General features: G+C 37.0%; 1 protein-coding gene across 8 annotated transcripts in view; it reads right to left on the bottom strand.

Moving 5' to 3' along the window:
- Window positions 1-26,909, bottom strand: part of Cask (calcium/calmodulin dependent serine protein kinase) — a 329,031-nt gene that overhangs the window by 247,768 nt on the left and 54,354 nt on the right. For 4 of the 8 annotated variants that reach the window (XM_052170182.1, XM_052170184.1, XM_052170185.1 and 1 more), the window contains exon 2: window positions 18,139-18,269. In XM_052170182.1, coding sequence (XP_052026142.1) covers window positions 18,139-18,269 — 131 coding nt within the window. The remainder of the gene's footprint in view (window positions 1-18,138; window positions 18,270-26,909) is intronic. The other 4 variants (XM_052170183.1, XM_052170190.1, XM_052170187.1 and 1 more) reach the window with 1 other exon arrangement.

The following is a 26,909-nucleotide window of genomic DNA, read 5'->3' as shown; positions in this document are numbered from 1 at the left end:
TTTAAACAGTCCCATAACACCAAAATAGAAGCAGTCATTAAAAGTCTCCCAGGACAAAAAAAAAAAAAAAAAAAAAAAAAAAAAAAAAAAAAAAGCCCAGGAACAAATGGGTTTAGTGCAGAATTCTATCAGACCTTCAAAGAAGATCTAATACCAATACTCTTCAAACTATTCCACAAAATAGAAAAAGAAAGAACACTACCTAATTTGTTCTATGAATCCATAAATACTCTGATACCTAAACCACACCAAGACCCAACAAAGAACTTCAGACCAATTTCACTTAAGAATATTGATGCAGAAATACTCAGAAAAAATTCTTGAAAAATGAATCCAAGAACACATCAAATGATCATTCACCACAATCAAGTAGGCTTCATTCCAAGGATACAGGGATAGTTCAATATACAGAAATCCATCAATGTAATCCACTACATAAACAAACTCAAAAAAACCCCACATGATCATCTCATTAGATGCTGAAAAAGAATTTGACAAAATTCAGCATCCTTTCATGCTAAAAGTCTTGGAAAGATCAGGAATTCAAGGCCCATACCTAAACATAGTAAAAGCAATATATAGCAAACCAGTAGCCAACATCAAACTAAATGGAGAGAAACTTGAAGCAATCCCACTAAACTCAGGGACTAGACAAGGCTGCCCACGATCTCCCTATCTATTCAATATAGTACTCAAAGTCCTAGCCAGAGCAATTAGACAACAAAAGGAGGTCAAAGGGATACAAATTGGAAAGGAAGAAGTCAAAGTATCACTATTTGCAGATGATATGATAGTATACATAAGTGACCCCCAAAATTTCACCAGAGAACTTCTAAACCTAATCAACAACTTCAGCAAAGTGGTGGATATAAATTAACTTAAACAAATCAATACCCTTCCTATACTCAAAGGATAAAGATGCTTAGAAAGAAATTAGGAAAACGACACCCTTCACAATGGTCACAAATAACATAAAATATCTTGGTGTGAGTCTAAGCAAGCTAATGAAAGACCTGTATGACAAGAACTTCCAGTCTCTGAAGAAAGAAATCGAAGATCTCAGAAGATTGAAGGATCTCCTATGCTCATGGATTGGCAGGATTAACATAGTAAAAATGGCCATCTTGCCAAAAGCAATCTACAGATTCAAAGCAATACTTGTCAAAATTCCCAAAAATTTATTTAGTTTTTAATAAATTCAATGCACACTTTTTAAAAATTTATTTTATTTATATGAGTACATTGTTGCTATCTTCAGGCACACCGAATTTAATAGAACAGGGTGTGGAGAAAAGCCTCAAAAATATGGGCACAGAGGAAAATTTCATGAACAGAACACCAATAGCTTATGCTCTAAGACCAACAAATGGGACCTCATAAAATTGCAAAGCTTCTGTAAGGCAAAGGACACTGTCAATAGGACAAAATAGCAACCAACAGATTGGTAAAAGATCTTTACCAACCCTACATCTTATAGAGGGCTAATATTCAATATATACAAAGAACTCAAGAAGTTAGACGCCAGTGAACCAAATAACCCTATTAAAAATGGGGTACAGAGCTAAACAAAGGATTTTCAACTGAGGAATACTGAATGGCTGAAAACCACCTGAAGAAATGTTCAACATCCTTAGTCATCAGGGAAATACAAATCAAAACAACCTTAAGTTTCCACCTCATACCAGTCAGAATGGCTAAGATCAAAAAGTTAGGCGACAGCAGATGCTGGTTAGGATGTGGAGAAAGAGGAACACTTCTCCACTGCTGGTAGGATTGCAAGCTGATACAACTACTCCTGAAATGAGTGTGGCAATTCCTCAGAAAACTGGACACTACCTGAGGACCCAGCTATACCACTCCTGGGCATATACCCAGAAGATGGTCCAACATGTAATAAGGACACATGCTCCACTATGTTCATAGCAGCCTTATTTATAATAGCCAGAAGCTGGAAAGAACTCAGATGTTCCTCAACAGAGGAATGCATACAGAAAATATGGTATATTTACACAATACTTACTCAGCTATTAAAAATAATGAATTCATGAAATTCTTAGGCAAATGGATGGAACCAGAAAATGTCATCCTGAGTGAGGTAACCCAATCACAAGGGAACACACATGGTATGCACTCACTGATAAGTGAATATTAGCCCAAAAGCTCAGAATAAACAAGATAGGATTCACAGAGCACATGAAGCTCAAGAAGAAGGAGGAGTGAAGTAGGAGTGGGTGGGTTTGTGAGCAGGGGGAGGAGGGATGCGATAGGGGTTCTCAGAGGGTAAATGAGAAATGGGCATAACATTTGAAATGTAAATAACAAAATTATCTAATAAAAACAGAAAGACAGCTTTCAACAATAACAACAAGAAAACCTTTCCTTTTACATAAGATTCATGTGCTCCTTTACTTATGTATGATAAGTCCAAACACAGACACTCTGAGTTACCATTCCTTGCCTTATAATTTGATTAGTCCAACTGCATAATCAATAAGAACAATATGCAAGTTAAAAGCAAACAAACAAATAATAACAAAATTTGGTTAAGCTCCTTCCTTTCCTCCAAGGTCTTTCTAGATTTGTTTACTTCTCCCATATAAGAAAAATTCTCCTGTATTTCTTTAAGTGTTTTTTGCGTTTCCTCATTATTGGCTTTTGTATTCTCCTGGATTTCTTTCAGTGATTTTTGTGTTTCCCTTGCAAGGGCTTCTAACTTTTGATCCATTTTCTCCTGAATTTCTTTAAGTATGTCCTTCATGTGTTCCTGTACCAGCATCATGACCAGTGATTTTAAATCCAAATCTTGTTTTACTGGTGTGATCGGGTATCCAGGACATGCTCCTGCACTGTTCTACGTGATATTTGAGAAGTATATAGAACTTCCATGAACACAGATTTATCTGCTGAAACAAATTCTACTCCCTTGGTTTGACATCTGGAAGATTTCTGCATGTATTTCAGTGGACCACAATAAGATCCTGGGTGGGACTAAGAAAAATTCTCATCCATAATACATTGCAATAGTTAGTTTCTCTTTTTGTGCAATACTCCTTTTAAATAGATGCTCTCCTTACTGAGTTAGCATTTGCTTGTTTGAATATACATGGAACTACATAATGCAAACTACTGAAGGATAACAACCTTAATAACAAAATAAGATTTCTTAGCTTATTTCAAATGCCTATTCATTTATCCATAACAACAGCAACTCAAACATAAAAGAACTACCTCTCAGTTGCTTCAGACTTAAATATTACAATCAACTACATGCAAAAATTCTCATACTCATTTTATAGATTCTTTCTATCTCCATGTAGCAGTTTATGCATCCATCAACCTATGAAAATATCTATCACTGTGTATCATTATGGTTTCCAGAGAAATTCTCCAAATCACATAATGTAAATATAATAAAATGAAATAAAGATTTGTATGAACAGGTAGCTATTTGTATAAAGAAAGGGGACTAGGGAACATTTTTTAAAAATCTACATGTGGTACAGGTGAGACAACCTTAAAATACTACATCATTTCAGAATAAATATTGAGCAAAGGTTCTCATTTTATAGTGTTTCATGCTGTTATAGTTCTTGAATATGACATTAAGATAATATTAAGATTAAATTGAATATATAAACCACAGGGCTTTGAAAGCACTAATATATAAACATGACAGCGTCTTTATCAACACATCTAATATGTGAGATGAGAAATCTAGATTAAGAGACATTTATAATAATGGCACCAGAAATATAGTCGACATATTAAATGTTCACATCTAGAATTATTAACTACTGAATCTGAGTCTTTTAGTTAACAAACAGCTATATACTTTTAGGAACGAATAATCTAGACTACCATAAATAATCTTTTAAAAATGGATGCATTTCTAATGGCTGAATAGTACTCCATTGTGTAGATATACCACATTTTTTGCATCCACTCTTCTGTTGAGGGATACCTGGGTTCTTTCCAGCATCTGGCAATTATAAATAGGGCTGCTATGAACATAGTAGAGCATGTATCCTTATTACATGGTGGGGAATCCTCTGGATATATGCCCAGGAGTGGTATAGCAGGATCTTCTGGAAGTGAGGTGCCCAGTTTTCAGAGGAACCACCAGACTGATTTCCAGAGTGGTTGTACCAATTTGCAACCCCACCAGCAGTGGAGGAGTGTTCCTCTTTCTCCACACCCTCTCCAACACCTGCTGTCTCCTGAATTTTTAATCTTAGCCATTCTGACTGGTGTAAGATGAAATCTTAGGGTTGTTTTGATTTGCATTTCCCTAATGACTCATGAAATTCTTAGGCAAATGGATGGAGCTAGAGAACATCATACTAAGTGAGGTAACCCAGACTCAAAAGGTGAATCATGGTATGCACTCACTAATAAGTGGTTATTAACCTAGAAAACTGGAATACCCAAAACATAATCCACACATCAAATGAGATACAAGAAGAAAGGAGGAGTGGCCCCTGGTTCTGGAAAGACTCAGTGAAACAGTATTCGGCAAAACCAGAACGGGGAAGTGGGAAGGGGTGGGAGGGAGGACAGGGGAAGAGAAGGGGGCTTACGGGACTATCGGGGAGTGGGGGGGGCTAGAAAAGGGGAAATCATTTGAAATGTAAATAAATTATATCGAATAAAAAAAATGGATGCATTTGTTTAAAAGCTGACTTTTTAAATCAACAGAGTTCAATATAGACAGACAAGTAAGGAAGGCAACAAGACAGGAAGGTAGGCAAACAAAGAGACAGCAATGCAGGCAGGCAGCAAGCAGACAGGTAGGCAGACAGACAGATTAACCGACAAGCACCTTCCTCTCCACATCTCAAGAAAATTAGTCAAAGTTGTACCATCAACGTAATAAAAAAAAAAAAAAACCCAGTACTTCTATCACCTAAGTCTTTTTTTAAATATATGCTTCAACAGTATAGAAAAAAAAACCTAACACAAAAATCCTCCTTTAGAATATACTAGCCAGTGACCCAATGCAACATGGTCAGAAATGGTGAAAATAGACATGCTGTGGAAAATTATACAACTGGCTGGAAGCTGCTCTCCAACTGGCTTTGCTGAAATATTTCATATAATACAAAATCCTTTGTTTTCGCAATAAAACTAATATCAAAAAATAAAATGATTCAAAATATTAGCCATATTTAATTATTTCATGATTCTAGGAATCCATGTTTAATGATACCAATGCTAAAAGTGATTATGTCATAACTCCACAATAAAATCAATTTGTCTCACATGCATAGGATAAAGCACATACAAGATAATTCAATAACATCTGAAAGAATGGGTGTTTTCATTTCAAATGCTGAATTCACAAATTACAATTTGAGTCATTAAGTATGTGTCCAGGACTTCATAATTCATGAAGAAAGTGTTCAGAAACTTCACATGACGAAATTAAAGTATAAGCCTTAATGTGTTGAAATTCACTGTTATTTCTATACATGCCACAGCAGAAAAGGAATAACATTAAGACAATATCACAGCAAATAAAACATTTTTACATGCTTTCTGCACACAGGAGAGGATATAGATTAATTAGCCAGACCAGTAATTATCCTACAAAATGAATGTAAATTCATTATGTAAATTAGGATTATTAAATATTCATGGTTCCTAGGGAAAGCAAGTAACTGTTTGATGATGCTCTCAGTTACATCAATCACGATTTGCCTGTACATACCAATTTGAGCTATTAGAAACCAAAACCGTTAGTTAAAAATGTGTTTTTCCATACTCCTGAATATTTGGGGGATAATTATTACTTTTGTAGAAGACTGTACAAACCACAAAGCAACTTTTAGAGAATGTATTTTATTCTAAAATAATTATATATTAACAGAAATGTGCAAAAATAATACAAAGGGGCTTTGTATATCATTAACCGAGTCCTTCCTCCCCTTGGTAACATCTTACACAACCACAGTACAATATCAAATGCAGGAAACTGACACTGCTACAAACAATAGACTCCAGTTTGTTTTCATAGGTTTCAATGCACTGATGCATTACATGTATAATTTCTCAATTTTATCATTATATGAAATTTTTTGTCACCAACAAAATGGAAAACAGATGCATGCCGCAAAGAAAATACTCCAAAATGACCCCAATGCTATTATTCCTTTAAAATCACACTGATCATATTTCATGATTTTTTTTACCATAACATTGCACTGTCCCATACGAGACAATCAATATGCCCTGCACCTCTTAAGTAAGCACTGGTGTTGAGCAACTTTGATTTTCTGTAATAATATGGTAGCTATTCTAGATATTTTTCTATTTTATAGAACTTTAGAATCACTCTGTCAATATCCAAAAAGTAGTTGGCTAGAATCACAATTTGGAATGCAATGAATCTATAAATTAACTTGGGAAGAAATAACCTTAACAGTACTGTCTTCTTATCCACAAATATAAGAAAGGCTCCCCATTTATTTGGATTTAAAAAAAAAAACGGTCATAAGTTTCAAGTTTCCTATATGTAAAAGCACCTGGGAGTGGAGCTTCCTCTGGGTGTTGTGGGACTGGATGCAGAGTTTGTGCCCAAGGTCTGCTCAGGGAACTGGCCCAGACAGACTGGCAACATAATTTTATGCTACTTTATGCAGTTATCTTTTAAGTCAGTTAAGAGAAACACAGGCACAATAAAAATGTATTTATAGCCAGGGGTAGTAGCAGAAGCCTTTAATCTTACTTGGGAGGCAGAAACAGGCAGATCTCTGAATTCAAGACCAGTCTGGTCTACCTAACCAGTTTCAAATCAACCAATGCTACATATTGAGACCATGTTGCAAAAAGTATGTTTCTAGTATCTTTCATATTTATATATGTGGTTTTCTTAAGAGTGTTTTTTATTTCTATATGGCTTCAAGATACTAACAAATAAAATACACTTTGAGAATTTCTTGTAGAGCAAGTTTGTTAGTCCCAATAACTAGGCAGCCAGACTTTCTTAAGTTTTGTTTATCTGAAAATAACTTAACTTATACTTCATTTGTTGAAGTATGTTCTTTCTGTATAAAGGATTCTTGATAATATTTTCTTTCAGCATGTTGGATACTATACCATTGCCACTAGTGTTCATGATTTCTGATGAAAAGTCTGCTGGTAGCTAATGCAGATCCCTTGTCCATAACGAATCCATTCTTTCTTGCATTCTTCTGTAGTTTACTCTTCTCGTCCATAATTTTTGACAGCTTGCTTATGATATATCCTTTTGGTTCATCTATGTAGAACTTATGAGAACTTGGTGCCATCAGTTCCTCAAGCATTCCCTCACACATGCGTCACACATGCTGCTTCTCTCCTTTCCCTCTCCTTTCAACACTCCTATTACATTATGTTGTGAGTGATGGCTTTCTGCTCGTCCCTATTTTGCTTTCTTTTCTTTTCTTCACCTACATAATCTTAATGAGCCTACCTTCAAGTCTCCTGGCTGGAATTCTTTCTTCTGTCTGTTCAAATCTGCTGATATTCCATTTGAATGAAATGTCTACTCTATACCTTTTCTTTTTGCTTGTGTAGCTTTTTTTTATCTCATTACAGCCATTTCCTATTTGTCATGATACTGCTTTCACACTTTATTTTACTTGTATTATACTGTTTCTTTCTATTTTTTCTGGATATACTAAAATAGCTAATTAAAATGCCTGCATCTGCTAGTGTATAATTGCTGCAGACTGCTTCTCCCAATATCCTATGCAAGAATTGTATTTTTTTTTGGTTGTTTCATTACATATAAACTTCATAATTGGCTACTGAAAACTGGATGGTCCTGAGCAAGGCAACCCAATCACAGAAGAACGCACGAGGTATGCACTCACTAATAAGTGGATGTTAGCCCAAAAGCTCAAAATAAACAAGTTACAATTCACCCAGCATAGGAAGCTCAAGAAGAAAGGAGGACTTAAGTGAGGGTGCTTTGGTTCCTCTAAGAAAGGGAACAAAATACTCACAGGAGCAATAATGGAGACAATGTGTGGAGCAGAGACTGAAGTAAAGGCCACCCAGAGACTGCCCTACCTGGGGATTCATCCTATAAACAGTCATCAAACCCCAACACTACTATGGACAACAAGAAGCGTATACCAAAAGGAGCATGCCATGGTTGTCTCCAGAGGGGCCCTCCCAGAGACTTACAAATACAGAGGCAGATGCTAGCAGCCAACCATTGGACTGGGTGTGGGGTCCCCAATGGAGGAGTTGGAGGGTGGTCTGGAGGAGCTGAAGGGGTTTACAGCCCCATGGGAAGAACAATGATGTCAGCCACCCAGACGCCCCAGGACTCCCAGGGACTGAACCATCAACCAAGGGGCACACGGGGTTCCAGCCAAGTATAGCAGAGGAAGGCCTTGTTGGGCATCAGTGGGAGGAATGGTCCTTGGTCGGGTAAAGGCTCAACAGAGGCCTAACAAAGGGAAACTGATGGGGGGAAGGAGGGAGTGTGTTGGGTGGAGAGGCAGGGGAAAGGAGGAAGGGGAGGGGCTGGGTGGGTCTTAGGGGAGGGGGGATATCAGGAAAGGTTTTACCATTGGCAATGTAAATGAACACAATATTCAATTAAAAAATAAATTTAAAAAAAAAGAAAACTGGATGGTTTTAGCATAATATCACCTGTAAAATCAGAACATCCTATTCAAGACTTATTATTGTTGCCGCTGTTTATTTATTTTTGATATTTAGTAAGTAATTGGGAGAAATCTGTAAAGTCTGTACTTGCTGGGGACAGCAAACAATGACAGGGACTGCCTGCAGTAGGCCGGGATGGAAACATCTCAGAAGCCTGCAGCAGTTCCTTGTAGAAAAGGATGGTGTCTGGGACCCTGAGAAGCAGGACACACATCCCTCCAGGAGACCCGCCATCTGAAATAAGGGACTGCCTGCAGTAGGCCAGGATGGAGACATCTCAGTAGCCTGTGGCAGCTCTTTGTAAAAAACAGTTGTTCCCATTTCTCCTAACCTTAGCTCTGGACAACAGCTGTATAGATTTCATTTGTGACTGACTGCTTTTCAGTTGTCCTTGGTGTGCATAATTATTCTATTATATCTGACTTTCTTACTTCTTTCTCCTGCTCTGGTGAGTTCTGTGAAACTAGATGTTCCCTAATATAATGATTCTTAAACAATTAAAAACTGAGGCATAGGGCACAGCACACACAGCACAGCACAGCACAGCACAGCACAGCACGGTCCTAATGGCTCAGGTGCATGCTGTGTGTCCTCAACTTAGAAACAATGAAATAACTGCACAATGGTAGTTCCAGATTAATGCTTGACTTGCAAAGAAAGTTTGACAAAATTATTAGAAAATGAGTTAGAGCCAACATTGGGACCCCAAAGAAAGAAAAAAATATTAAAGAAGTTATAAAGTTATAAGTTTTACACAACATTTGAGAGTGGTTCCTGCCTGGATAAGCAAGTATAGAATATGTAAAATCTTAGTAAAACTAAGTCAAAGCACTGGGACTCTTAGGAGAGTCATTGTGTGCAATGCACAGAAGCGGAAAGCTAGGGGAACTACTGAGGTAAGGGTTAACTTGACTCTTTCTGGCCACTGCCTGGCAGCTTTGCCCATGTCATTTATCATTAGAGCTTCACAAGAAAATACAAGTAGCTGGCCTCGGAGGTCTGAGCTCTGAAGTCTAGTAGTTAAAGTTAAAGTTTAAATAATGATAACTTGGCAATTATTATTATTTTGGCTATAGGCCTGGGAATAGAGAAGTTTGAAACTTTGGGGAACAATTGTAATTTCTAATTCTTTGTGGGACATGGTTATTCTTTTGAATTTGATTGGGCAACGATTGTACAATGTCTTTTTTATCTACTTTTGGAGTATCAATAAAAGACTAGGGCAAGAGAAAGGCAAGAAAACATGAGAAGAGCATGTAGAAAGCATGTAGAGAGAATGTAGAGAGCATGTAGAGAGAATGTAGACAGCATGTAGAATGTAGAGAGCATGTAGAGAGCATCTAGAGATGTTAGCATGTAGAGAGCATGTAGAGAGCATGTAGAGAACATGTAGAAAGAATGTAGAGAGCATGTAGAGAGCATGTAGAGAGCATGTAGATAGCATGTAGAGAGAATGTAGAGAGCATGTAGATAGCATGTAGAGAGAAGGTAGAGAGCATATAGAGAGTGAGTGAGAGCACGAATGCAGAGAGCATTTGAAGAGTGAGTGAAGAGAGAATGTGATGTGTGTGTGAAGAGTGGGTGTGTGAGTGAAAGGAGAGTGCATGTGGTGTGTGTGAGATGTGTGTGAAGAGTGTGTGTGTGAGTGAAAGGGGAACACACAGAGGTGTGTATAAGCGTGAGAGTGCAAGAAAAGAAAAGTGCACAGGAGAAAAGCCGAGTGCGCAGGAGAATGCCCAGTGTGTGCAGCCTCAAGCTGTGAGTGACTGAGCAAAAGAGAAAGAGAGCAGAGAATGAGAGAGAAGAGAAACTTTAAGTCTTGAAAAATTGCCTGTCAGCTTGTAGCCCAAAAGTAGTCTGTGTATATTCATTATGCACCTTCCAGATATCCCTGCTTCCTCTGATCCTGTGCCGAGGCTGGAGCCGGCATGCATTCTTTCTTCTGTGTGCTCAGTGCATCCTGCTTGCTCTGCTTCAGCTTTACTTAGGAACTCTGGAGGCAATTTACCAGGCTTCCTCCCCAGAAACTTATAGAACCTCGGGAAGAGAATCTTAGAACTTCCTGAGCCTTGTGAGTTTCACTGGTCATGTAAGCTTCTGTCTTTCCTCTAGGAGGGAATGTTTGAACTTGTAGGAAATACTTACACAAAAAGAGAGGAGGGGGAGGGAAAAGGGTGACCAGTTCAGATATGGGAGGAGATGATGGGGGAGAAATACAGGGGGGTCAGGAATTTAAAAGTAGGTGTGTAGCACAGCAGTTGGGGAAGGGGAACTTGGGGGTAGCCACTAGAAAGTTCCAGATGCCAGGAACTCAAGAGATCCACAGGATCCAACAGGTAGGACTTGAGCTGAAATAACCAACAAAGGGGAGATAGAACCTATGGAGACCAGATCCAGTAGCTAGGCATGGCCGCCAGTTGAGGGATGGGGCCACCCACCCACCCACCTCAAAAATAGTAATCTAGAATTCCTCCTGTCAAAAGGAAATGCAGGGACAAAGTGTGGAGCAGAGACTGAAGGAAAGGCCATCCAGAGACTGCCCCACCTGGGGATCCATCCCATCTGCAGACACCAAAACCAGATACTATTGCTGATGCCAAGAAGCACTTGCTGACAGGAGCCTGTCATAACTGTCCCCTGAGAGGCTCTGCCAGAGCCTGACAAATACAGATGCAGGTGTACACAGCCAAACATCGGACTGGGCCCAGGAACCACAATGGAGGAGTTAGAGAAAGGACCCAAGGAGCTTAAGGGGTTTGCATCCCCATAGGAGGAACAACAATATGAACCAACCAGTACCCCCAGAGCTCCCAGGGACTAAACCACCAACCAAAAAGTACACATGGAGGGACCCATGGCTCCAGCTGCATATGTAGCAGATGATGGCCTTATCTGGCATCACCAGGAAGGGGGTCCCTTGATCTGGTGGAGGCTTGACCCAGAATAGGGGAATGCTAGGCTGCTGAGGCAGGAGTGAGTAGGCGGGTGGGGGAGCACCCTCATAGAGGCAGGGGAGGAAGGGGGGCTAGGGAGCTTGTGGGGTGGAAACTAGGTAGGGGTATAACATTTGAAATATAAATAAATAAAATAACCAATAAAAAAGATCTTTCACTCAACAATCTTTATTCAAATTGTGGTTATGGACTGGGAGTAGAGTTCACTGGTAGATCATATACTTAGCAAAAATCAAGGCGTTGGTTTCAAACCCTAGCACCAAAACAAGTAAGTAAAATTAAAAGTAACTCAGAACTCAGGACATTCAGTTTCTAATTCTATTTTACTAGCTTTTAATTTCCTTGTTTGCTTGAATAAATTTGCATAATATTTTAAAAATAAAACCTTATTAGTGGCACAGCAGGATAAAAGACAAAAGGTGTATTAATTAAAAGTTCAAAGATGGATCCCAAGTTGGGCCAGTCACTGGTTGGCCATTCATTCATTCAGTGACTGCTCCATTTTTGTCCCTGCATTTCTTTAAAACAGGAACAATTTGGGGTCAATATTTTTCAAAGTAAGTTGGTATCCCCATCCTTCCACTGAGTCCTGTCTAATTCCTGGAGGTGGTTTCTATGTTTCCTATCTCCACCATTGGGCATTTTGGCTAAAGTCACCCACATTAAGTCCTGGGAGCCTCCCCCATCCCAGGTCTCTGGGATTTTCTAGAGGTTCCCCCACCACCTCAGGAAGCTGCCTATTTCCATTCATTCTCCTGGTCCTCTGGGCTTCTCTCCTGTCTCCCCGAATACCTGATGCTGAACCCCTTTTCTCCTCCTCCTTCCCCTCTTCCATCCAGGTGCTTCCCTCCCTCTGCCTCCCAGGATTATTTTGTTCCCCAATTTAGGATCCATCCCATGGGCGGCCACCACTCCCTAACACTATTACTGATGCCATGTTGTGCTTGCAGACAGGAGCCTAGCATGGCTGTCCTCTGAGAGGCTCTACCAGCAGCTGACTGAGACAGATGCAGATACTTACAGCCAACCATTGTACTGAGGTTGAGAACCCCTATGGAACAATTAGGGGAAGGACAGAAGGAACTGAAGGGAATAGTAACCCTATAAGAAGACCAACAGTGTTAACTAACCTGGATCCCTGAAAGCTCCCAGACACTAAGCCACCAACCAAAGAGCATAGAACATGGGCGGGACCATGGACCCCAGAACATACGCTATATACATGGGCTGGTCTGAGGCTTCTCAGCACATACGTAGCAGAGGACTGCCTTGTATGGCCTCAGTGGGGAAGGATGCACCTAATTCTGTAGATACTTGATGGTCCAGAGACTAGGAACACTTCGAGGAACACTATCTCAGAGGAGACAGGAAGGGGGAATGGGGGGAAACTCTCTAGAGGGGTAAGAGGGGGTAACATTTGGGATGTAAACTAAAAAAAAAAATTAGTAATAATAAAAACAGTAAAAAATTATTCTTTCAGAAAAAAACATTCAAAGATAAAAATCTAAGAATTTCACTGATGGGATATATCTGTGTGTCTTTGTACATGTGTATATGAAAATATCTTCTAATGAGAGGCAGGAGAAACGGCTCAATAGTTAAATATACTTCCTGCTCTTCCATAGGACGCAAGTTTGGTACCTAGCAACCATATCAGGTGGCTATTTGGTGTAACTCCAAATTCAGAGGATCTGATAGCTTCTTCTAGTTTCCACAGAAACCCACACATATTCACACAAACACACACATATAAATAATAAAATCTTCAAATGTTTGATTACTGATGAAGTGGGTTTGTGTGTATATGCAGGTCAGAACATGACTTCCAGGAGTCAAGTCAGTCCTACCATGTGGGTTCTTGGTATCAAACTAACACTGTCATGCTTGGTGACAAGTGATGTTGACCTATCTGTTTACTTGTTGATCTATCTCACTGTCCCCATATCAGAAATATTTTAATATAAAATCATTTATCTTTCATTTAGTAGAAACTTTTCACTTATACTTATAAGCAATTTTACTTCTTTATACATATAGAGGAAGAAATTATAAAATATTCAGGAGTGATATGTCTTGTTTCATAATCTTGTAAAAACTTAATGAAAAATGAACACATATGTCAAAATATATTTATTTTTAAAGTACTAGTGGATTTTGTGCAACTTGAAAAAAAAACCCCACTGAACAAAAATTAGAATATTAACAGCAAAAAGTAAAGAGAAATATTCAAGTTTAATATGGAAGCTTCCATAAGGCAATATAATTTAAAATTTGTTGACTAATATAGAAATCTTCAATTAATAAACATTTTATTTCAAAATTAAATTCGTATGATATGTATACAGAATTTACTATTAAATGTTTCTAATAAAATCATATTATAAGCAATGACCTATCTAAATAAGTGATGTACAGTAGGCTCCCCAGTGATCTTCATTAGGCACATGCACTCATATTGGTTATTATTTTCTTTCTCGAGACAGGGTTTCATGTAGCACAGATTGGCTTTGAATTCATGAGCTCAAACTATGGAGCCCATGATGACCTGCAACTTCCGATCTTCTGGCCTCCACATAATCTTTAGATTATAGTCCTGCTCAACCATATCTAACTTATAATATATTTTGAGGCAGATAATTACATCTAGCCTATAATATATTTTCAAACAGATATAGTAACAGTAAAAATAGGCAATGATAAGGGTCAAATAAACTACAAGCCAAGGGGAGAAAAAATATGAGTAAGGGAAGAATAAGGCATAGGATAGATTTTAAATGATTTGTTGCTTAAGAAATTGTCTTAAATAGGTAGAAATCAAAGAAATTTCTAGATTATCTTACTTGACTTTATGGATTCCTCTTTACTGTGCTAAATGTCCCTTGAAAATTTGTTTCTTCTTAATACAGTATGTTTTATATGCTTTGCCATGAAATGGGTTATTTTTGGATCCTAACAATTTATAAATGGAATAGAAGAGCAGACAGAATCAGACAAGTTCTGCCTGTAGTAACTAGGAAAGGGATGAAAAGAAGTTGGGCAGAAAGGTCTGAAAGGGCAAATATTCAAAGATATTTTATATATTTTACTGTTTATTAAATATATTTTACATCTTATAAAATGTGGCAAAGTCAGAATGAAGTAAGCCAGTAGGAATAAGCACAACAGAGGGTACAAGAATTCCATTGTGCAAAAGTGAGAAGGTAATAGATGTGAGATTTAACTCTGTTTCTCAGTGAAAGTAAGGTACTATGCTGAAAAAAAAAACAGGAAAAACTAAAGGGTAGTACCATGAGTATGCCAATAGTATAGTTTCACTAGAATACCATTGAATTCTGAACCAAACCAGAGTCACAGATAATATAACAAATTCAAATGGGTACATTTAAAATTTGTAAGTAGATAGCATTGATATAAAAATAGCACAAGATTCCAACTGCCCAAAGAGACATAGAGCATAAATAGCTTGGTCTTATTTTCAGGACAAAACTTAAAGACTTTTTTTTTTCATCAAAGCAGTGAACATGTGAGCTACAACTTTACTGATGTAGAAACAGAATCTGAAAGGAGGGATATAAATTATATGTAATATCCACCTTCAAATTTTAAGTGGAGGGGTGGGATTGCCATCCCACAATCAAAAACTCTGACCCAGAATTGTTCCTATCTAACAGAACTGCATCGACAACAATGGAGAAGAGGCTGAAGGAAAGGAAGTCCAGTGACAGGCCCAATTTGGGATCCATCTCAAGGGGAGGCTCCAAGGCCTGACACTATTACTGATGCTATGGTATGCTTACTAACAGCAGCCTAGCATGGCTGTCCTGAGAGGCCCTATCAGCAGCTGAATCTGACAGAGGCAGATACTTAGACCCAACCATTGCACTGAAATCATGGACCCTATGGTTGAATTAAGGGAAAGCTGGACGAAACTGAGGAGGGTGACCCTATAATAAGACCAGCAGTTTCAACTGATCTGGACCCCTGAGATCTCTCAGACACTGAGCCCCTAACCAGGCAGCATACACCAGCTCATATGAGGACCCAAACACAATTTACAGCAGAGGACTGCAAGGTCAGAGAAGATGCAGCTAACCCTGGAAAGACCTGAGTCCCTAAGGAGTGGGGAGGTCTGATGGGGTAGGGTTGGAGAGTGGGGACATCCTCCTGGAGACAGGGGGTTGGGGTAAGAGGTATGGGATGTAGAACAGTCAGAGGGTGGCCTGGCTGGGGGGGGGGAGGGGATAAAGTATGGACTGTAAAAAAAAACTAAAGAATAAAAAGAAAATCTTAGAATGACAAAAATAGTTTGGTGTTTAACCCTCTGGCTAAATGGGTTCTGTTTTGTTTTGTTTTATTGTTGTTTGCTTGTTTTAAGACAGTCTCAATATATAGTCTTGGCTAGCCTGAAACTTTTTATGTACATCAGGATGACCATGAACTCACAGAGGTCTGCCCTTCTCTGGCCCGGCCTCCTAAATTCTGGGGCTGAGTATAAGTCACCATGCCCTGCTCTAAGTATGCAGTAAAAGAGATTCTTTCTCATATTCTGGGTCTATAGTTCCAGAGATCAGGACTAAAGAAATCTGACAATAATTTACTATAGACAAATGAAAAGTAGTTGCCTCCCTTAAAAATAGCTTTGGAAATTTAAAAACGTATCTGGAAAGACACAGAATTAGGTATAATGATAGGACAAATCAAAACTTTGATATTAATAATTTAGGGTGAAAATAAGCTATAAATATTTATTTTAGTTATTTGCAATATGATTAAGATATTTCAATTCCATTATTCTAATTTAATATAGATAATTGAATAATTGATTTAACATTTGTAATTTTAAATTAAATCTGTACTATGTTTATAAACAATATCAGAATTTTGTAACGTTTAGCAAAACATCTATTTGTTTAGTAATCAGGTTTGCACAAAATTACTGAGACGTAGAGAACTTTAAACTCAAAAGTATTTAAAAGTTAAGAGAAACAGTGTTTGCTTAGCTTGCCTGAGGACCTGGGTTTGATTCCCAGCACTACAAAGCAAACAACACATCCAAACATCCAAATATAAAACAGTTCAAGGGAAAAAATAATTGTAAAGACCACCAAAAGGCAAAATTTTCATTTTGCTAAGCATATAAAATAATGTATATTTAAAAGCAGTTAGTTGCCAATTCTGACAATGAAATCATGAACTATGAAACATCTAAATTTTACTACAAGATTTTTCCCCCCAGTAGTGTGGTCATGTTTATTTAATCTAAATGCATGCATACGCTTTAACTTAGAAAGAAGTCCCCTTATAGGTATCCACTAAAGATTAAAGCACTAAAAACAAATCAGCAAGGGAGTTTTTCTTATAAGTAACTTAAAAATGTTTGTTAAAAGATGTATTTATTTTCATTTTATTTGTATGGGGGTTTTACCTGCCTACATGTCTGAGTACCAAGTGCATGACTGATAATGATGGGGGCAGAAGGGGCAGCAGATCTCCTGGGACTGAAAATAGAGATGGTTTGTGAGTCCTTTGTGGTGGTGGAAACAAACCCAAGTACTTCAGAAGAACAGCTAGGACTCTTAATCACTGAGCCATTTCTTCAGCCTCCTAGAAATAATTTTTAACAACCTTCTACAAACATTATATTGATAATAATCATTTAAAGAGTCACAAAGTATTTAGAAGTAATTGTCCTGAATAAAAATCTATAGGAATAGATTGGAGCTCACACTGTGTGATATTCTACTTTCCAAAGCTAGATAATTAGGTAAAACACAAATAGGATACTTCACTTTGAATTTTCTTCAAATGCACTCACTGCCTTTAAGATTCAAAAACAAAATACAAAAGAAGAATACATCTTTTATTAGCTTGTGAAAAATCTAAAGCTAGTAAATAGGCTAATTAGAAAAGTCAATATAATAATCAGTTTTGTTACCTTTAATGGAAATCATGGTACAGATTTAAAAAATAAAAAGTAGCTCAAATGTGTGTGTATATATATATATATATATATATATATATATATATATATGAATATCTTAAAAAAATTCTAAGTCCCACAAATTCTAATACTATTGACCTTTCAACCTTCACAAATACAGTATGTGATTAGTCAAATATGAAATAAAATATCAATCATCTAGTTATAGTAGATAGTAATCCCAAATGCCATAAATTATACTTAAAAGAACCTTGGCTGCTTCTAAATCTTCAATTAACATCCTTATAATTATTTCCTTCCCTTCCCATCCTACACCTCACAGAACAGGCCTCAAAATACACCCTAAAAAAGTCCCTATTTCACTCTTTCTAGTAAAAAAAAAAAGCATAAGCTCATAAATATCCCAGATGACTTAATGTTCCCATATTTCAAATTAGACTTCTGAGCAACTATTTCTACTGGAGTTCACACTGTCTCCACCCACTTCCCCACTATATCATATCCCCGGCTTCCCCACCCCCAGATGAGGTTAGGTTGATAAATGGGTTTTGGAGATGGAATAAAGCCAGACATCAAATAACTTACTTGAAATCCATCTCTTACCTTCTGTACTTAACCCTGGACTTGATGTGAACTTGGCTACATCAACAATTTTTACAGCAAATTGCTGCCCAGTTTCTCTGTTGATACATCGCCGTACAACACTGAAGGGACCCCTAAAAAACAAAAGTCAATTTTAATTCATTGATATTAATTTCCTCTTTTTGATCAACATCTTACTGTGCTTCCTTATTCACCAAAGTCAAACTATAGAGCTTCACAATAAAATTTAGCAATGCAATTTTGAGCACTATTGTCAAATGCAAAGGTAATTCATCACTTTAAGATATTGTTATATCAAAAAATGTAAGCCAAATAAGTAGGTTTTCAAATCAAAATATATATTTTAAAAATTCTAAGTAGTATTCTTATATTCAGGACAAAAAACAACTGTAGGAGTTGCAAATAATTATCAACATCGGATACACTGGGAAGTTTGTAGAAGTGGTAGTATACAGACATACTTTTTGTTTAATACACTGTATTTTAATTACAACAACTCTCGCTTCTGTTTCCTCCACCAAACCCTTCCATGAAGCCCTCCCTGCTTTCCTTCCAATTCATGCCCCCTTTCCATCAATTGCTACTGCACGCATAAGACCAACTCTGAAGCCAAAAGTTACATCACTAACACCTCCCTCTTATCTTGCCACAAACTAATCTTTATTTCCATATCCTACTGAGTTTCTCTCCATCAGTCCTTGGCAAGTCATAAACTCTTAACTTTATGCTCCAAATTTTTTGCATTCATCCAAATTTTCTCATTCATTCTTGTACTTTTTTAAAATAAAATCTTATATGTTCTCACTTAAAATCTCAGAGAAAAAGTTTTACACTTACACGTGTGTGCGCACACACACACATACACACACACACACACACACACCGAATCAAGCAGCAAAATAAAAAACATATAAGCAATTACCACATAAAATAAGGAAATGATAATCCTCAACAAAATCTGTACAACAGTCTTGAGCAGGGAGTTCTCAAGGAAAAAAATCCCTGAGTGATTTGGTGTCCAGGAATCTCTCTAGTCTGACCAAAAAAAAATTACAGAATTCCTTCATCATTCTAAAACTTCAAATTGGAACTATTTTAAACTGCCATAAATAATTAACTGCCTTATCAGTAAAAGTCACTGTAGTAGTCTAGTGACTTGTTTACCTACTCCTTCCTGCACTCTTCATCAGTGACTCAAAACATGTCACACAGTTGGTGACATATGTAGAGTGAATAAAGTGTCAAAACTTGGGTCCTGAACAGTTATCAAATAAATATCAGAATTCCAGAATTTAAGATACCCAAGGACAGATTTGTTATGTGAAACTAGCACTTCAACTATGATTTATTCATTAAATATAGAAGCATATGTACATGAATACATTTTTCCAATTCTTACTGGTGGAAGACTAGACAAAGGACATTCTCACTGTCTTTTATAGGGCACTTGTGTGTGTGCTCAGGGTACGTACTGAAAGAAAAACATTTATATAGTGTTCCTTTGACTTGCAATACTGTTTTCCTTTTTTTCAATTAAAGGACAAGCAAATAAATTTAATCTATCCTGTACATAAACATGGATTTGTGACCAACTGAATGCCATCTTCATAACCATCAATTCTACCCAGCTTCAACTCTTTCCACAAACAGCAAAGCTAGCCCAGAAGGGAAGGAAGGGTTAATAATGTTCAGATCACAGTCTACAAAAAGAAAACCTTTTCCAGTCGCTAAAAACCACTATGTCCTCAATAACAACACAATGAAGTGAGGCAGGGCTCCCACAAACACTTCCACTTTTAACCTAGTCTTACTTGTGATTATTTCATCTGACAATAGAATGCAATTTCAGAAAATATTTAACAAAATCAGGTTTTGTCCTCACAAAAGCCCTCAGGTTCTCTATTTATATATACATTTTGTGTAGTATGATTCAACTCAACTGCATCATTTTGTAAAATTTCTAAGTTCTGTCTGTGGGGTTGTTTGTGGTCAATCCTGTCAAATTTAAAACCCCTTTCCTACTTAAATATAGGTAAAAAAGAAAGCATAAGCTTCTCCTGCTACTGTTGTATGAGAATTAAATTAAGACAGCTAGGGAGAAAGGAGCGAAAAAGCAATGAGACAACAAACCACCTTTAAAAAATAGGAGCATACACATACATACAAAATACCAACAATGAAAGAGAAAAGAGGCCATAAATTGGAAAGAGCAGGGCAGTGCATGAGAGACCCTGGTGGGAAGAAAGAGAAGGCAGAGATGATGTAACTATAGTCTCAAAATATTTTTAAAAATACAAATAAAAAATTAAATCCACTGGTTTATTAAGCTTATTTAATAAGGTTTAAAAAGGACAGCACTTATTCTTCAAGACCTGAACACAAGTCCTAAGTAAAGCAGACTAAAGGCTTTTCCTTAATACCATGCAGGAAGCTAACAAAGGGGAGGCAAATTTAATAACCTTAAAAGACATCAAAACAGTCTGAGGTCACTTATGATTTCATTCACAACCTAAAACTCAGGAGATACTAATAAAAATATAATTTGGGTTGGTCTTTTATGAAAATGGAAAGTAATAAAAAGCACTGATGTAGAACCATATTATATTCATTAGTTATATTTAGCTGATACTTTAGGGAAAATAAAAGTTCAGGAAGGACAGATTTCAGTTTTGCTTGCCAATGCTTTCTTGACATGTGGAAGTTTTTACCTTAAATTTATTTAATGTACCATATAGCCAATTCTTGAGTGTTGATGAGGAAGAAAATGAGACATTATCTTTTTGTACTAGGGTATTGACCAAAATAAAATGACAACTGGTGATATTTGACACTTGATTAAATATCCCTGGGAGAAGAGAGAATCTGTCTGTCTGTGTCTGTCTGTCTATTGAAACTGTAACCACTGGTAGGTTCCACATGCTCCAGTGATGGCCTCATATCCATGCATACACGGGCAGCACTAACTGGACTTAACAAGTCTTTAATAAAAAAGGCATGAAGTTGGGGTGTGTGTGGGGATACTGATGGGACTAGAGGGGAAAGTCAGGGGTAGATCTAATCATATTTCATTGTATATACTATGAGATTCTCAAAAATAAACACATAACGTGACAAATATCTGTACACATGCATACACATGTGCGCATGAGCCCACACTCTCCATTCAACTTCTAACAAATACCAAATATTGACTGGAGTTTTATCACAATGTTCTTATTAAGGCAGATGGATAATTGCATAATTCTATGGCTTTTAAATTTTTTAATTAACTTTACTATTTCACAATTTAATATAAATGCATAATGTACACTAACCACTCTCAATTTCAACTTTCTCTCATCTCACTGCTACTTCTCCACACACACCTTCTCTTTCTTACAATTCTTTCTCATATGTTTCTCATATATATATATATATATATATATATATACTGCATATATATCCAACCATGCAATAGGAAGGTGTACAAGTCCTTTCCCTTTTAATATGACCTGTCTTGTATGTGGACAGCTGAGGGTAAGTGCACTTGCTGAATTCATGACTGTGACAATTCTATTGAGTTCAGAAAATGGCATTCACATGCTTTCATCTTATCTTCTGGCTTTTGCATACTTCCTAAATGCCTCTCCCAGTGATCTCTGAGCACTAGAGGAAGGATTGCAAATGTCTGTTTAGGACTGAGCTTTCAACCATCACCCATTCTTCTTGCATTCATTGCTGATTATTGCAAAGAGAGGCTTTTCTCATTGTATCTGAGAATAACCTTTGTCAGTGGGTATAAATATACATATTTACAAGGTAGTTTGATGATTTATCAATTTAGTTACTTCAATAGGACCTATAATTTCCCTAGGCATAGATTGTTAAGTGGGCTTACTAGTTATGAGTTTCACTCCTGGGAATGAGCCTCAAATATGTATTGTTAGAATATCTGCTAGAATTCTGGAAAGACCATAACTGCCCTATGCAGACACAGAATACTCTCCTTTACTTTTAATTTATAAGAAAAGTTAAATGTAGGTAATATATAATTCCCATATAAAGGCAGATATTTTTAAAAAGAGACTATAATTACATGAAAATATGCTACAAATTATGCCTGGTTTCCAGAAAACCAAGATAAATTGAGCATAGTGCATCTAACTTATTTCCCAAATCTACTAAAAGGAGCTTAAAGAAAAGACTGGGAGAACAAGAAAGGTGAAATAGTAATAATCAAATTTGTGGGATAAAGAATGTACACACATACAATGATGTTAACTGATCCAGCAAACTTGGGAGAGTTGATTAGAGAAAACAAGGAAGACTATTTGAATCCAAACCCATTTATGTTACAGAACAATCAAGAATCTCATGAATCTGGAACTAGAAATTTTAAAGAAGCAGTTAGTCTTTTACCTTATTTCATGGGTAAACGCTCCTTTCTCATGCTAACAAGGGTTCATACTTTAGAGACAGCAATACATTCTCAAGACCAGAGAGAAGGCCATGAGAAAGGGATATTATATAGAAAGCAAAGGAGCATGAGGTGGTGTGTGCATGTGTGTGTGTGTGTGTGAGAGAGAGAGAGTATGTGTGTGTGTTAGTTATATTGACAGTCTCAGTCCTTTTCAAAGATAAAATGAGGTTATCCCACATCATTCAACTATATATCAGCTTCTTACAACATGGGATGTGACCCCGTGGAGCCACAAATCTGAATTGTCACACACACATACACACACACACACACACACACACACATGCGCGCGCGTGCAATACCAAGAGGTTTCTCATGCCCAACAACAATCAACAACAACAATCCAAAACCAAATGTGTAATGAATAGGAGGTGTTTATGGCAGCACTCACTGGTACTGTGTCAGAGCTTTGACTTTAAATACACAGCATGCCACTCAGCACTGATGACTGCTTTCTAAAACACCTTAACTCACATTTGAGACTACATGCTATGCACTGCAGTGTGCTTAGGGTACATAGAAGGTTTTCTGCTCTTATCGAAATAATGTTTCATTATGAAAAACAGACTTTTAATATTTTCCTACTATGATTCCTGAGCATGTAGTAAATTAGTATACCTTTTTATTGCATTGGGTTAGAGTGATTGACTTTTAAAATCAGTATTTGAGTTTCATTTGAAAAAAATCATTAAATGCATTTTGGCTTGGTATCAGGACAGAATTTCTAACAATTTCTAAAATGATCCTAAACACATTTCTATCATTTTCTATTGTCTATTTATGCAAAACAATGTTCTCAGCATTGACAATTGCAAAATCAGTATCAATCAACTCAGAAAAATATTTAATATGCTCTATGCTCTTTAGTATCGAATATTCAATCAAGATTTAATTCATGTAAAAATAAGCAATCCACTTAATTAGTATGCAAATTTGTTTTCATCCTTAACAAATGGTAAAACTATACATATATACACACACAAAGTAACTGTTTTTAAATAAATATCTTTATGACTTATAAAGAAAATATTTGATTTGTATACTTATTTTACCTAAAGTTGCATAAAAGTTTCTCAGGTGAAAAGGGTCATGATTAGAGAAAGGTTAAGATGCCCTGAATCAATTAAATCCCCTTCCAGAGAGACTTGTGTTTTCCCAGGAAGCTTTTAAGTCTTCTGCTGTAGGGATTCTCAAGTTAGCACTATTGCCATTTTGAGCTGAATGGTTTTTTTCCTTGTACAGGAAAGTAATATGTGTTGTTCTCACTGAAGACTAGTAGCAACCCCCCCTCAAGGCTTTGATAATCAAAAATGTCTCCTAGTGTTGCCAAATGTCCCAGAGGTTGGGGGGCAATAATGTCTCCAAGTGAGAGCAATGCTTGATTTCTAATAATGGCAAGACAGCCACAGCTCCCAAGACTTCTGGAGAACAGTCTAAAACAGTGGCCAGTGCTAACAGAAAGTGTAATTCAGAGCAAACAGACCGAACAAGGGAAGCACTGAAAATCCTTAATAAGGTTTAATTACTATGAAACAAAACCAGAAATTGTAGAAAACAACAACAAAAAAGGTCTTATGTGACTTTTGCGGAGTGGGGGGGGGGCAGAAAAGGGGAAATCATTTTGAAATGTAAATAAAAATACATTGAATAATAAAAAAGAAAATCATTGCCTGGCATCAGTGGGAGAGGAAGCACCTAGCCTCACAGAAACTTGAAGTACCAAGGTGGGGTGACATGCAGGAGGCCCCACCCACTCAGAGGAGAAGGGGAGGGATGATGGGAGAAGGGTTGTGGGGAGGGGGCAGTGAGAGGGATGTAAAGTGAATAAGTTAAAAAAAAGTTTTTTTTTTAATTAAAAATAAATAAACACAGGAAGAAACCTAAAAGTCAACATAAAGGTTGGCAGGCAGTACTGAGGAAATTTTCCATTAAGTAAAGCACAAATAATAAAGAAAATAGAAAGAAAAAAATCCTATTTTATAGCCCAAATCTATGCATACACCACTGTGAAATGGAATTTTCCCATTTCCAGCTATGGAGGTGAGAGTGCACAGAGAGCAACGATGAGCACACGGCATACATGGTGTCCTAGGCACTCCCAGGGCTTCAGATCACCCAATGGCAACACTAGAACAAGAACAGTCGAGGAATCCCTCCATAATGAAGGAAAATGACCTCCAACTCTTAATTCTGTATCCAGCCAGAGCACCAAAAACCATCAAGGTATTCTCAGACTAGAAAGACAACAATGACTTGCTACGTGTTATAGAAAACTTACAGAATTTGTACACAGGAGTGTGCTCATTAAAAAGACACTAAAAGGATTTCAAACAGGAGTTCCCTAGTAATCCCTAGTAATACAAAGAAGGGAAATTTCAGGCCAACCATAAGGCACCAAAATATAGAGGGGAAATAGTCTGTCTAGGCTATATGACAGTGGGTTGCCACAACTGACTACCTTCTTAACCTGGAACCACAATGGTGGTGAGCTGGCTCTAGACTCCTCTGTTTGGCACTTTCTGGCTACGGACTGAGGAGATGCCCTGTTCTTTTTTGCTCTATGGACTAACTGAGGACCTTTATTTTACTCTGCTGCAACATCCTGCTTTCAGGTATTCCTGAATACTAGAGGCAAGAGTCAGTGCGCCCAAGAGCAGGAAATGAGGAATGATCTATGCCCTGGCCCACATTACTGTTGAACCCAGCCTACTTTCACTGTAACTTCAATTTCCTTCCTTCCTGGGAAAAGTCCCTGTCTTAGTCAGGGTTTCTATTTCCGCACAAACATCAGGACCAAGAAACAAGTTGGGAGGAAAGGGTTTATTGAGCTTACACTTCCACACTGCTGTTTATCACTAAAGGAAGTCAGGACTGGAACTCAAGCAGGTCAGGAAGCAGGAGCTGATGCAGAGGCCATGGAGGAATGTTTCTTACTGGCTTGCTTCCCCTGGCTTGCTATTATAGAACCCAAGAATACCAGCCCAGGGATGGCACCATCCACAAGGGGTCCTTTCCCTTGATTACTAATTGAGAAAATGCTTTACAGCTGGATCTCATGGAGGCCTTTCCTCAACTGAAGCTCCTTTCTCTGTGATAACTCCAGCCTGTGTCAAGTGGACACAAACCCAGCCAGGAAAGTCTCCAAATTCTAGGGTAACCTTGCCAACAACTGACTTTCAGAATGGAGTTCTAAAGATTATCAGGGCATCTGAAACCACACTGTAAGAATCTGTTTGACCATTCCATTCATCATAGGATAGTAACAATATTGTCCTTTCCTTACATAGCTAAATTTGTATATGCAACACAATATACTATCAAGGGAAACATACACTTCATGCAAATCTACAAAGAAAAATAAGAAGGAATTACAATAAAGGCCAAGATGATGGTTTAAACAGGAGGGAGACTATGAGAAGAACAAAAGAGACTTTTGAAAGCAATAGTAATATTCTATTCCCTAATTTAGCATTAGATTTGCCATTTTATTTTATTATCACTCTTTATACATATGTATTATAAATTCCTTCCTATATGGCTTCCTTAATTTTTCTAGCTTTAAAATATTTTAATGGATAAGTGGATAAATTCCTAAGATTTTCCTAATCAAGAGAGGTCTTCTTAATTTTTATCTATCACTATAATTAAAATTATTTCAAATGATATACATAATGAAGAAAATAGTAATTCAAACACAGTCAATAGAGACTATTGATTATAATTTCATATCTAACTGAAATAAATTTAAAGTAATATTTAAGTTTCAATATACAAACTTTTATGTTACACCTATAATATAAATTTTTACTGTATGAAAGGTTTCCATGTAAAACATATATATCCTAAGAATCTTTTAATAAATGGGGTAAGTTTTTCCATATTGTAAGCCTGGACACTTTGTTATATTTATAATGAATTGCACAATGTACTACAGAATGTGTGAAAATTATGAGTAATGATTTTTAAAAGGAAAGAAAAGATTAAAGTTAAGGCCAGCAATAAAGGTGTATACATATGAATATAAACAGCTCATACAAATATAATAAAGTTCATACATTGTTGATCCCAATTAGAGATTCCATATCTGTCAATTTTCCTACTTGCTTAAATTCATTTGTAAACTTAAAATCAATGCTTGAATGTCTAACAATAAAGTCTGTACAATTTCTCAGCAGGGCAGAATTATATATTTGCACCAATGCATAAGAAAATAAGAGGCCCAGTGATAAATCTAAACTAGATTCACATTTTTATTACCATCTAAGTTAGAGTTATCTCTTTATCATGCCTTGAA

The sequence above is a fragment of the Apodemus sylvaticus genome, chromosome X, assembly GCF_947179515.1.
Source record: "Apodemus sylvaticus chromosome X, mApoSyl1.1, whole genome shotgun sequence".
NCBI classification, from domain to species: domain Eukaryota; kingdom Metazoa; phylum Chordata; class Mammalia; order Rodentia; family Muridae; genus Apodemus; species Apodemus sylvaticus.
This window is presented reverse-complemented; position numbering and strand designations above follow the sequence as displayed.